Source organism: Panicum virgatum, chromosome 7N (genome assembly GCF_016808335.1).
Source record: "Panicum virgatum strain AP13 chromosome 7N, P.virgatum_v5, whole genome shotgun sequence".
Lineage (NCBI taxonomy): Eukaryota > Viridiplantae > Streptophyta > Magnoliopsida > Poales > Poaceae > Panicum > Panicum virgatum.
This window is the reverse complement of record NC_053151.1, coordinates 27,088,754-27,102,734: the sequence shown is the minus strand read 5'-3', so window position 1 is coordinate 27,102,734 and position 13,981 is coordinate 27,088,754. Positions and strand designations below refer to the sequence as shown.

General features: G+C 46.7%; 1 protein-coding gene across 2 annotated transcripts; it reads left to right on the top strand.

The window, feature by feature from the left end:
• The first annotated feature begins 2,063 nt into the window (after positions 1-2,063).
• On the top strand, positions 2,064-3,627 carry LOC120683978. 2 transcript variants are annotated; one of them, XM_039966063.1, is made up of 2 exons: positions 2,064-3,418; positions 3,515-3,627. In XM_039966063.1, exon 1 carries the CDS (start codon positions 2,497-2,499, stop codon positions 3,370-3,372), a length of 876 nt encoding a protein of 291 aa, XP_039821997.1. In that variant the 5' UTR covers positions 2,064-2,496; the 3' UTR covers positions 3,373-3,418; positions 3,515-3,627. The 2 variants fall into 2 exon arrangements, with proteins under 2 accessions (XP_039821997.1, XP_039821996.1); XM_039966062.1 differs by having other exon boundaries at positions 3,498-3,626.
• The last annotated feature ends 10,354 nt before the right edge of the window (positions 3,628-13,981 follow it).

Sequence of the window (13,981 nt, the reverse complement as noted above, 5' to 3'; positions counted from 1 at the left end):
TGTAAACTAGCCGAGGTGGAGGGTTGAGATTGCACTAGTATACCAACCTAAAAGACCAGTTAATTCTAGTGACAGTACAGTAAAAACCTAGTTGATCTTTGGAACAACTCGCAGCAACAAAGATCCGGAATTTCATATAGATGATATATCAACGAGCATGGTAAGAAATGCTTAAGGGCAGCATCGACAATTCGTCTGTCATTATAGACTTTGTTTTCCTAACTAATATAAGATTCCACGTGAGAGAGAAAACGAGGCTACATGACAAAAGAGTATAGAGATCGAGAAGAATTTGTTTCATCCATCATCAACTTATATATTGACACCCTTTTTATTTCTGTAATCAGGCTGAATGGATATCAGAACAGTTGGGCATACTATAACTTGGAAGGAAAACTCTCTTATTCTGCCTGGCAGTGGAACCTTGGGATAGGGCCCGCATCTATCTTCACGCGGGCTATATCAAACATTATGCAGGAGGCAAAGATCAAGAATGTTGGTCCCTTTGATTACATAATAAAGGTGGACTTGAAGCAAGCAACAACAACACTAGGGAGCCTGGACATCAAACAAAAGCTGGCAATCAAAATGGCAGAGGAGCTCGGGCTATTCCGGCAAGAGGACGATGAGACAGGATATTACTCATAAGGCCAGGAAGGTGCCATAAGGTCACTACCAGACAAGTCGATATCACTAGTTCCTCAAATCAACCAAAAGCTGATCGGCAAGAAGTACCTGCTAGTGGTTGAATACCTCTACGAGCCCGTTGAGTCTGTTGCTTTCTCAATGGAGGTGGGGCTTCCTCCCTATAGATGGAACCACCGCTCAAGATGGATTATGTCCACCACCTCCCGAGCTGTTTATGACAGTAGCAAGGAATATCATGACTACTCTGACACCATATCCTATAGTGGGGATGATATAGTGGTTCTTACTCTCTACTCGCTGCATCAAGCAGCCAAGTACATCGTGAGTGTGATTGGCAACAAAGACGAGCAATATTGGCACCATGTGGCCATCCGGTGCTTTCACTCCGCCACCATGCTGCTCATTCCACCGGCTCATGGAGATGGAGATCAGCAGAGTTCTGGGGCACCGGCGGCTGGTATTACTCCAGATGAGCTGATACGTCAATGGGCCGCACAAGGTCTCACCACTGTTGTACGAGAAAGAACAGGGGAGGTGGCATCTGCCAGCTACCATGGCAAATACAGTGATGTATACCAAGTTGGAAATGTTATCCTTGAAGCCTTTCAAGAGTACTCCTTGCTACAGGTTCCCTCTTCTCCAGCAACTAAAGTAGATGAGGCCACAAAATCTGCTGCTCACTTCCTAGCATATCACGGCCTCATTACTGAGCGCCACACAGCAGATGTACATTGTGAGGGCAACAATTCTGGGTTGGAGCGCATGCAGTGGATCTCGCATGTGGGTGACCAAGGATGGCATGTAAGCAGAGAATGGTTAAGCCAGGAAGCCGGTGGCCCAACCATGCTTATTATGAGGTATTGCTCACAACAGTCAAGGTTTTTCAAGAAGCAGCTTGAATTTGATCATTTCATGGCCACGCTCCATTGTCTCTGTGCTCTTGATCTTTCCTACACTCCACTACAATCACTACCTCCTTCAATCTGCTACCTCCAAAAACTCCAATTGCTTTCTCTCAGGGGCTGCTATAACCTCACGAGTCCATTCAGCTTCCCAGATGCTGAAATCAACCTCTGTCATAACAACTGTAATAGAATGCTCAGCTTGCTATACCTCGACCTCTCCTATTCAAATATGTACACATTCCAGTGCGACTTGTTCCATAGCATGCCCAATCTAAAAGAGCTCCTGCTTGTTAGGTGCTCGAACCTTGAGGAGTTGCCTCCCTCCATTGCTGTGTTGTCTAGTCTAACAACACTTGAAATCATAGGTACTCGAATAAAATCTTTCCCTATAGAGATAGTTGAACAAATGAGGAAGCTCCGATCACTCCAGCTGATTGACAACAAGCTCCTAGTCGGGCTAACAAAGATAAAACTGGATGGGCATAGTACCCTTAATTCATTCTCATTGATTGGTGCACCTCGTATAAAGTGCTTGTCATTGCGCAGATGTAGAAAGCTAGAATCCGTGGACGTTAAGGATGTTGATGCTTTGGAGGAGCTCGATCTGTCTGCTACGGCTATCAAAGAGCTACCAGACAACATCCCTAATCTGCCCCAGCTTAGGCGGTTGCTTCTCAGGGGAATTCCTTCCCTGAGACGATTCCCTTGGCATAAGCTGCATAGATTGCCAGATGTGTTTTGCTTGGATCAATGCTCAGATGGAACTGTTAATCATCATTGCAGTCCACAAGTTGCTCAGGTGTGCATACGTGATTCCAGATTGTTTTATAGCTTCAACAAGAGCACCAATGATTTAGTACGGGGTGGAGGACTTTTCAAATCTTTCTATGTTCAAGTTACATCATGCAAGGTCACAACTCGGAAGATACAGGATGAAGAGGACATGGTGAAAACCAACAAGCTTCATGCGTCATTGGCAGCCTATGCTGATGTAAACCATCGCTATCTGACAGATGGAGTCTCGATGGTGTCAATGGATGACGTGCCTCCCTTTCGGGAGAGTGAGCGTCATGTGGGGATCTCAGCAGTGGAGCGGTATCCCCATGGTCTGAGGTATCTTCTGGCAGTCACTGATTCAATTAGCATGTCTGATGATACTCACGTCTCCTGCCTCAATGATCTGAGTCGTTTGGATGATACTCACGTCTCCTGCCTCAAGCTCCAGCGGTGCCATCGGATGGTGCTTGTCTTTAATGATGCGTATTACGTGGGGCGGAGTCTGAAGAATGCACATGTCTCTCATCTCAAAAGTCTGACGCATTTCTACAAAGAACCTCTGGCTCATACTGATTTCCGTGGACTGAAGCACCTCCGGCTGGAGCATTGCCCGAGGTTGGAAGGCGTCATGCCACGTGGATCTGCGCTGCCAAGTCTCGTCACGCTCGACATCCTCTTCTGCTACAATCTCAAGGCAATTTTCTACTACAATTATCCGCGTTCTTCTAGTTTCGAGCTCCCATGTCTTCGGAGGATACACCTCCAGGAGCTGCCCCTGCTGGAGCATCTTCGAGTCGACGACACCGTCCTGGCCGCGCCCGCGTGGGAGGAGCTCCACGTCCGCGGCTGCTGGAGCTTGCGCCGCCTCCCGCGCCTCATCGACCGACGACCAGGCAAGAAGGCCGTGATGGTGAGCGGGGAGCGGGCCTGGTGGACCAAGCTCCGCTGGGACGACTCGCACCGCAAGAGCTATGAGCCCAGGCTTCCCCCGGCATCCGCCTCCATCCGCGAGTGCGTCATCATCAAGACTTACCTCAGGTGACGGAACTGAGCCATGCCCAAGCCGCAAGCTCATCCAATGACACAAGGTACGTGATGTGATTTTCAGTCAGCATTAGCTTGCCATTTCATATACTAGATTATTGATACGACATTATTGATGATTAGATTTGACGATTCCACAGCAACCTCCGCCGACAATTTCAACCTGATTATTCCAAATAATAGGTTTGGTTTGTCTGCTGGCTGCTTCATCGTCCGGCCGGCGCATCCAGCAGCGCAACCAGATTGCAGTGTTTGATGCTTCAACGTGTGTTATTCCAAATAAGACTTTGATTTGCTTGTTTGCCGGTGTGAAACTTTGGTGTGTCTGTTTTAATTTGTTCGTTCCCATTCATAAACAGCATGGCCACCTCGGGGTGCTAAATTATATTACCAGTTGTGTGCGTTTGCTGCAGTACGTGTTGCTGAACTTGCTGTTATTATTTGATTATATATGGATTGAATTGATATGTAACTGATGAGTCTGCTTTATGTGAAATCAGTAAAGTTTGTTAATTTAATTAATTTTCTGCGTGTTGCTTCATCTAGTATTGGATGTTTGCTTCGTGAGCTCATCTAGTAAATTATGCTTAAGTCACTACCGGAAAACCCAGAATTGCCGAGTGTCTCGGTCTTTGCCGAGTGCCAGACCACGGGCACTCGGCAAAGACCAGCTTTGCCGAGTGCCAGCCAACAGGCACTCGGCAAACATGTGGTATACGGCATGCCCACACTTTGCTGAGTGCTGACCGTTGGTAAAGTAGGGCACTCGGCAAATACTGATCTTTGCCGAGTGCCGCCGGGCCCACACTCGGCAAAGACCGCGCACGTGCCCGGCACGCGTGCCCGCCGTGCGCCGGCCGTTGGGGTGGCTGACGGCGTTAAGCCTTTGCCGAGAGCGGCCACCTGGCACTCGGCAAAAGAGAAACTTTGCCGAGTGTCTCCAACTGGCACTCGGCAAAGGAGAAACTTTGCCGAGTGCGCTCAGCTGGCACTCAGCAAACAAATAAATGGATTTTTTTTATATATTTTGCCGAGTGCCGCCTGATCAGACACTCGGCAAACCGATTCTTTGCCGAGTGTCGCGATCTGGCACTCAGCAAAGCCTTGGTCGCCGAGTGCCACGTCACGGCACTCGGCAAAGAACCCGGCCCAAGTCTTGGCTCATTTTCTTCCCCGCGCCCTCGCTCACGCAACGTGCCGCCCCGCCCCCGCCCCGCCGCCGCCGGACGCCCTCGCCGTCGCCTCGGCCTGCCGCCGCCTCGCCCTGCCGCCGCCGGACGCCGTCGCTGTCGCCTCGCGCCGCGCCGCCCCCGCCCTGTCCACGCCGCCTCGTGCCGCCCCGCCCCGGCCCCGTCCCCGCCGCCTTGCGCCTCTGCCGCCGCATCGAGCCGCCGCCGTCGCCGCCTCGCGCCGCGGCGAGAAGCAGCCGGCGGCTCCCCGCCCCGTAGCCCCGCCTCTATGCCGGCGGCCTGCCCGAGGCCCAGCGCCTCCACGCCGCCGCCGGGCTTCGGCTCATCGGCGCCCAAGGCCGCGCGCCCCTTTAGCGGCGGCGGAGCCCTCCCCGCCGTGCCGCCCCGCCCCCTCCCCGCCGCCGTCAACGCCTTCCCGGCCGAGGCACCAAGGTATTTTTAAAAAAAAATTATTTAGTTCCATATTTAGATGTTGTTTGTTTAATTTATTTAAAATAATTTTGTTTATTTATAGATTTTAGATGTTAATTGTGTATATAGTATATTTAGAGTGGTTTAGTTTAGGTGCATATAGATTTTATATGTTAATTGTTTATATTGTTTTTAAGACTGGTTTAGTTTATTGAGTTCGATTATTTTAGATTATATAGATATCGACAAATGGATTGTATATTTAGTTAGTTTATTGATAATTATATTATGAAAAGCAACCCGCGAATATGTTATAGCACGTACACCAGTTAGGCGTCTCCCGTTCGAAAAAGATACGGTTGCAAATATGCAGATATTTGCATATTGATGGCCGTATCTGTGAAGGAAGGAACTTCACCACCAAAGCGAGGCAGGTGGTCGGGGAGTTGTGGGTAAGTCATTCTCGAACTGAAATGGTTGAAATACCGCATTCTGTTTCAATTTTTGGAATGATGATTGCAATTATCTTGTGGGTATATATGCAGGATTTCTACAGGTGCGAGGAAGGCTATGAGACCTGGGCGAACGAGCAGGCTCACCAGGCTTGCTACAAGCTGGTGAAGGACATGCACTACGAGGCGCATGTCCAGGCCGTGTTTGTGTAAGTTTGAGAAGAGGAGTGTCAAGAAACCAGCCGCAAGGGACATCTTGCTCACGCGAGACCAGTACTTAAGGGTAAATAAATGCCATCTCTACTCATTTATCTTGTATTTGTTATTACAATATGTCATGCACTTCATTACGTTTAGGTACCTCCGAATTGGTGTGCAAACAAGGCCGAGTGATGGTCCATGATGGTGGACAAGTGGATCAGCGAGGACTGGGCCTGCCAGCACGCCTTATGCCGGGAGTGCCGCTTGATGATGCCGGGTCTGGCACATCATCAGGGGAGCCGTAGTCTCGCCGAGTACAAAGAAACTTGGGTAAGTTCACTAATTTCTTCATTCTTTCTAAAGCTATATTTTGAATTCTTACTAATGATCTTGTTGATTTCATGGCAGTCGGAGTCTCATTCAGGCTAGTCTTACAACGACTTCACGGCGTACGCCATGTCTCACATGGGCAGGGCGACGTCGGACGTGACCTACAACCCGGCGGCTCCACTAGAGGCCTACACAAACCCAGCATCCCGGCGCGCCTCAATGCGTTCACGAAGGTGGGAAGGGCGCTCCACGGGGAGACTTGGGATCCGGCGACCGCGCCACTCTCCGGAGAAGCCATCATGAGGGCCGGAGGCGGGAACAAGCACGGGCGGTGCTGGATCGCCAACAGTTTGGTCGACACGGCGAGTACGCCCAGCCTCACGCAGCTTAGGGCACATACCACCAACTCGACCCCGCCCATACGCCCACGGCCTGAGACTTCCATGGCCAGCGTGCACCAGAGACATGTTAGTTTAGATTTAGTTGTCGTTCTATGATATTTACGCAACTTTGCTTTGTATTGTAACATGGATGTTAAATTCTTGTAGACCGAGATGGAGCAAAAGTGGGCTAAGGAGAGGAGGTGCCGATTGGAGATGGAGCGGAAGCTGGAGGAGGAGCAGTCGGCGATGATGCAGAGCATGGTCACCTGGATGCAAGGACTTGGCGCGTCGTTGAGCTATATGATGCCGCCTCCTCCCTTCGCCCTTCCAGCTCAGCCTTACCTTCCTCAGGGACCTTCTAGCACTCCCGTGAGTATGCAGAATCACTTTATATTTTTCTATTTATATCTTTGTTATTCGTACTCAATTTATGTGTTTCTATTTGCAGAATCAGTCGTGGAACGCATCGAACGACCCTCCTCCGGACCAGAACTCGCCGACGGCCCTGTGGCAAACATGCCCCCCACCTGACCGTGAGTGATTTGTAGTACTAGTGGACATTAATCGTGGACATATTTTGTGTATTAGACTCATTTTGTGTATCAAACTTATTCTATGTATCGGACTCGTTCTATGTGGTGGACTTGTGTTATCTATCGGACTTTGCGATGTATGTGATGACTTGGGTTATTTGTATCGGTGTTATTGTCGTATTTGTCAATTATAAATTGGTCATAATAACTGCCTGTAATGTCCATGTATTTAGATATATTTCTGTTGTATTTGTATCAAAAAACAGAGAAAAATAAAACAAAAAAAATTTGGCCACTTTGCCGAGTGCATAAGCCAAAACACTCGGCAAAGTGGCCTTTACAGGGTCGCCAGAAAAGGAACTTTGCCGAGTGCTAAACTCCTGGCACTCGTTAAAGCCTGGAAAGTTTGCCGAGTGCCAGAGACCTAGCACTCGGCAAAGCTGCCACGTGGGGCAACCGTTGGTGGGGGCTTTGCCGAGTGCCAGGCTTTGCCGAGTGTCTGCCGTTAGGCACTCGTCAAAGCAGCCGCGAACGGTCGTGCCACGTGGCAGTTTCAAACTCTTTGCCAAGTGCCCGAAAAGAGGCACTCGGCAAAACCTATGTTACCGTCAGGGGCTTTGCCGAGTGTTACACTCGGCAAGGCCTTTGCCGAGTGTAACTGACACTCGGCAAAGCCCCTGAATCCGGTAGTGAGTACCTCCGCCACTGCGGATCAAGTATTTTTTTAAGAAAAAATGAAAACCGTGTGTCGAGTTCCTATGTAAGTAGGAATTCCTAATTCTAGGTGTGTACCGCCGCCACTATATATGAAATGTTTTGGATTGGATATTTTGGGCCAATTGGGCTCTTCTTCGCAACCGATTCAATAAGCAGATACTTACTTGTTTCGGAAGAAGGACAAGGTGGAAGTAAAGCACCAGTAGGCTGCAGATTTGCCTGAAACCTTTGTTGCTTTGCTCTTTACATCTTTTATTGTATTTGTTTCTTTATAAAGAAAAAAAGAGAGAATACCGCCGGTTGTTCAAACGATCACTATGCCTTTACTCTTTAGTTTGAAGTACTAATAACCCTCCAACAGCTCCCATTTTTTGAGTGTATTCCCTATGTTTTTGTTTACATATCGGGTTCGGATTGTCCTAAGTCAAATTTTGCAACTTTGATCAAATTTATAAAAAATAATATTTATGATACCAAATTTGTTTCATTGAGTCTACAGTATGTTGATAGAGCATATGTTGGGTAGTGCAGGTGTTGCTATATTTTTCTATCAATTTGGTTAAAGTTATTCAAATTTAACTTAAAAAACCTATTACGATATGTAAATAAAAATGGAGAGAGTACTGTAAGGCTCTACATATACCAACAATCAAGGCTTCCAATGAACACAGCTTAATTTGTACTATGAGCGAGCGCGTGCTTCCTGCATTTATTGTTGTTGCTGCGAATAAACAATCATTATATTAATGGAAATTCTAGATCGTTACGGCCCCATAAGCCCAGTTAATTTCATTTCTCTTGTGGACTCATGGATGGAGGCTCAATCCAGTACTATTATACCCTTCTTGTTGCATGGCGTCGGCCTGGCCTGCCGTCTGGGCCGCCCCCACTGGTACATATCGGGCTTGTTATTCCGGTTCCAAATTGTCTTTTATCCAGTATCGGACTTCTTGTTCCGGTTTCAAATTGCCTTTTATCCAGGTTTTCGTCTTAGGTGGTAGAATCGGGACCAAATGTCCCTAACGCTAATTTTTTTTGCGCCCCGCGGGATTTGAACCCCTCGTCTTGCCTCGCGCATAGCTTTTTTACCACCGCACCTACGCAGCATATGTGACTCCATTTAAGATGCTATCCTTTTGAACTAACCTGTGGAGAACCCTTTTGATCCCGGTTGGAGCCACCAATCGGGACCAAAACACCTTTTGGTCCCGGTTGGTGGCTCCAACCAAAACTAAAGGTTTGGACTTTTTGTCCCTGTTGGAGCCACCAACCAGAACAAATGAGAGGCTTTTGGTCCCGGTTGTTGGCTCCAATTGGGAACAAATATCCCTGTCCCCCACAGACATCGAGCTAGTCGTCGGACCCGGGACTAAAACCACATTGGTCTCGAGCCCAACGATGGGCGGGACAAATGCAAAAGATCAAAAGCCGTTTGTGTAGTAGTGCCCATGCCCCCATCCCCAGGTTTTCAACCCCTCAAAAAAAAATCTCCCGATTTTCAGAAATTGCACATGATGTCATGTCATGAGGATGAAAACGAAAGTCCATTTCATAGATATATATGAATTGATGAATCAAAAGCTTTGGTCGTAGTTGGTTTGAGCATCCCTGAGTAAGTGAAGTTTGTTTGCATTTTGTTAAATACTTCCTCCGCTCTAAAATTATAATTCGTTTGACCATTTTAACCCTAAGTTTGACCACTCGTATTATTCAAAATTTTGTGCAATATATCACTTCTTTTGTTATTGCTTGCTTTATTAATGAAAGTTTTTCAAGAATGGCTTAAATTTGACTATGTTTGTATAAATTTTTTAAATAAGACGAGTGGTTAATTTGAGGTTAAAAAAGTTCAATGAGTTATAATTTGGAATGGAGCGAGTATCTCTAAATGACAATGTTTTCCACGGGTGTATATGGGTGGGAAATTAAATGATGACCCATAATGTCATGGTTTCAGGCGTTACGCTAACGCGTCCATGTCCGGATCGGAGTTGGCACAATCACATACACGTGCGCACGGGCCATCGCACGAAAACTGAGAGGACCAAGTAATGCTCCTTGCTCCGTGCAGGTATGTGAGGATGTGCACAAACTCAGGCGGTACGTGTGTCAACGCTACAATATATTAATCTAACTATGAATAAATAGTAGATCACTACTATATACTACTCTATGATCCCATCGTCGCCGATCAGATCGAGTTCACCAACTCACATGTTTTCGACCGGATAATACAATATTTTGCTTGACCCCCTCGCAAAAAAAAAACAATATATTGCTTGACCCATCCATCCGTTCACCGCTGGCTAGCCATGACCGTTAACAACTCGAGTGGCCATGCATGCGGCGACTAGGCCGCCGGCGGACGTTCGCACACCCCATGCATCCATCGAGGACACACACGCTCGCTCGACGGATTCGGCCGGGCCTATCAATACCATGCCAAGCACCAAGCCAAGGAAACCATCCCAAACCACACAAGGCCATCGATCTAGCTAGCTAGCCAGGGCACGGTAGCAATGGCGCCATCGTCCAAGACCAAGCTGCTGGCTGTGCTCGTCCTGGCCCTAGCCTCTCTGTCCATGGCGGCGGCCCAAGCGCCACCGCCTCCGTCGGCGCCAGCGTCCAGTGGGGCGACCCGCTGAAGCTGCGTGTGTGCGGCGGCCTGCTGAGCAGGCTGAAGTGCATCTAGGCCGATAGATGTAATGGTAAGTTTCGGTGATTATGACAACCGTATGCGACTAACGTGTGTTTTGAAGGAAAAATTAATGATTAATTTAGTCTCATATGAAATGCGAAAAGAGACCCCTCAATTCGGAACAAGTGCCAAGGACTCAATTTCAAAGATTAAGGACCTTTCTAGTCTCAAGTGTCACAAGGAGATGAAGGACATTTGATTTAGATAGGGTTTATAGTTTTTAGTTCTTGATCGTACTATTAAGAGGGGTTCATGAGTTAGTAGCTTGATCAAAATTGAGTTGGCCGTAGAAATCATGCACACTCGCTCTAAAACAGCCCAATATGGTCAATAGAAGTCAACACAACACTTGGAAGAAGAAACAATCGAAGTTACATTCGAATCCAAGTCAATTCAGCTGAAAACAATGAAAAACAGCAGCACCGGTTGAACCGGTGCCCTAGCATCGGAGCATCCGATGCTTGGCGGAAGGACCGATGCCCTGTCGGTCTATCTTCTTTGGATGAAGGCAGAAATCAAGTCTAGCACCGGTTGAATCGATGGTCAAAAAAATAAGCACCGGTGCAATGGAAGTTCTTTGTTCCAGAGAGCATGTTTTGGTGGACTTCAACTTCTCTTCAGCACCGGTTGAACCGACGCTTCGGAATCAAAGCACCGGTGCATTAGAAGTCCTATGTTCCAGAGAGCTTGTTTGAATTGATCAGTAAACCTCTTCAGCACCGGTTGAACCGACGCCCATACGGAGCATGCACCGGTGCAATGAAGCAAGCCTGGACACTGTGTCAGAACCCCAACGGCTACAACTTGGACACAGAGAGACCGGTTGAACCGACGCCTCAACTCTGACACCCATCGGTTCTTCCGGTGCTCACGGTTTTTCTGCAGTGGACTTCCAACGGCTATGTAACTCTTTCCACTCTATATAAGGGCACCCCATGGCTCATTTCAGTTGCCTTTGACACCCTGAATACTTGAGGCCACCCTTGAGAAGAAGAGAAAGTGCTTTGAGCAAACAAGAGAAGATCTAGCATTTTGTTTGTGCTTCAACCTTGAAGAATCCATCCTTTGCAAGTGTAGCAAGTGTGCTTGAGCTAGGGCCAACTGAGTGTAGGTCAAGTGAAGGCTTAGGAGCTTGTTACTCTTGGTGTTTGACGGCACCTAGCCGGTCTTGGTGATCGGGAGGTTCTTGGTGAGCTCTTGGAGTTTGTGGGAGCCCCAAGATGAGAAGTTTGTACACGGTGTGAAGCTCGCCATTCCGGAGATGGAGAAGGAACATTCTTAGTGATCACTTGCTTCTTGGTGGAGCAAGGGAGCTATACCCTTGTGTGGGTGCTCCAACGTGGATTAGGGGGGAGCGTCAACTCCTCGAGACCACGGGAAAAAAATCTGGTTGTTTCGTGTCCTTTACTTTTACTTCAAGCATTTAATTCCTTTTGTTGCTTTTCTTGCTTGTAGTTTGACTAGGACAACTTACTTGTTAGCGTGAGCTCTTACTTAGGATTTGATCTTGCTAGTGTGCTTCCATCTAGACAAAATGATCATGATAGTGTGTTTACCTACCTAAGGACCCTTTGCTAGCGTGCTCTAGTGACTAGGTTTCGAATTTATAGATTGGGCAATACTAGTCTAGGTTAAGGACTAGTTAGAAATTCGAAAAAGTCCCAATTCAACCCCCCCTTCTTGGGCCACGATCCTTTCAATTGGTATCAGAGCAAGGGCTCTCTTTGTAGGCTTAAAATCATAGAGAATGGCCGGGGGAAGTGGTGGTCCACCCAAGCTCGATGGGAGAAACTATGCTTATTGGAAAGCTCGCATGGCGGGTTACCTTGAGGCTATAAATCCCATCGCTTGGGCGGTCACGGAAAAACCTATTGTTGGTCCGTGGAATGAGGATCAAGTCAAATATGGTGCTAGAGCGAAGAATGCTTTATTTGATGCTCTTAGTGAGGAGATCTTTGCTCGTGTTCATAGCAAGAAGACCTCTTATGAAATTTGGGAAGCACTTGAAGCTATCTATGTTGGCTCTAAAAAGCTTCGTGAAGAAAAATATCAAGTGCTTAAGGAAAAAATTAATGAATTCAAAATGCTTCCAAATGAGTTGGTTGAACAAATGTTTGCTCGATTAAATGTGCTTATTGAGGACATTAACGCTCTTGAAATTTCTCCTTTGTCTAACAGTGACATCATCCGGAAGATCCTACACTGTCTACACAAACCCAAGTACAACATCGTCACCTCATTGCTCTATGAGAAGGATCTTGAAACGCTTGAAGTAAGTGATGTTGTTGGGAAGATTCGGTCTTATGAGATGTTCCTCTTGGGAGAAGTTAATCCACCACAAGACAAGAGAGATCTTGCACTCAAAGCTAAGAGTGATCACAAGTCCAAGAAAAAGAACAAGTGCATTTTCCATCACCAAGCTCAAGCGAAGATGAAGCTAATGAAGATTCAAGTGATGAAGATGGTGATGTTGAGCTAGCACTTCTCATGAGAAAGACCTCCAAGATGATGTCAAGGTTGAACAAGAGAGGGTACAACTTTGACCCCAAGAAAAACAAGTTTCGTACCCGGAAGAGCAAAGACAATGTCAAGAAAGTTTGTTACAATTGTGGTAAATATGGTCATCTCTCATATGATTGTCCGGAGCCTTCAAAGCTCAATAAGAAATAAGAAGATGGTGACAATCAATACAAGACTTCAAAGAAAATTCATGAGAAGAAGGACCACAAGAAGAAAGGATCTTTCACAAGACAAGAGAAGGTCAAGGCTTTCCTTGGAGAATGGATCACGGATGGTGAATCCTCAAATGATGACTCAAGTGATGAAGAATCAAATAAAAAGATTGTGGGGGATTGCCATGCATGATGATGAAGATGATGGTGATGAGGCACCTCTACCTCCACCACCCATGTGCTTCATGGCAAGGGGTAACTCCAAGGTGAGCGATAATGATGACTCCTCTAGTGATGAAAGTGAACATTACTTATCTCCTATTGAAGTGCAAAACATCCTAGATGAGTACCAACAAGTGATGAAGAAGTACAAATCAAAATGTAAAGTTCTTGAAATTGAATATGCCAAGCTTAAGGCCTCAAATAATGAGTTGATTGTTAGGCATAATGAGGTAGTAGAAACTCATGATTCAAGCATTGTTCCTAGCAACCAACTTAAAGAGGAGCATGACAAGCTACTTATTAAGCATGATGAATTAAATGTTAAATACGAGGAAGTAGTTGTGCTTAACAAGTCACTTACTTCATGCAACAAGAAGCTCAAGCTTGATTATGCTAACTTGAAGCTCAAGCTTGATTATGCTAACTTAAATATGAAATATCAAGAACTTGACCTTGCCTTTGATGCTTTGGATGAAGAACTAAAAGAATCTCAAAAGAAAGTCATCAAAGTCAATATAGCTACTTCTTGTGATGATCTTGTGGAGTTGCCTCACCCTATTACTTGTCATCATGGTTCTCCTTCTTGTTCAAAGACTAACCATGATAGGGAGAAACAACTTGAGGAGGAACTTGAAAGCATGACCAAATGCATGTTCAATGTGACAAGAGGAGAATACTTGCATAAGGAGATTCTCTTCCATAATGCAAGGCACTTTGGGACAAATGGACTTGGATCATTTCCCAACCCTCCGGAAAATTGTCCCAAGTCGCCGGAGCTCATGGCATGCTTCAACAAGG

Bases quoted from the DNA above. Each gene is read 5' to 3' on its own strand.
- LOC120683978 (XM_039966063.1), top strand. From the start codon at position 2,497: ATGGTGAAAACCAACAAGCTTCATGCGTCATTGGCAGCCTATGCTGAT.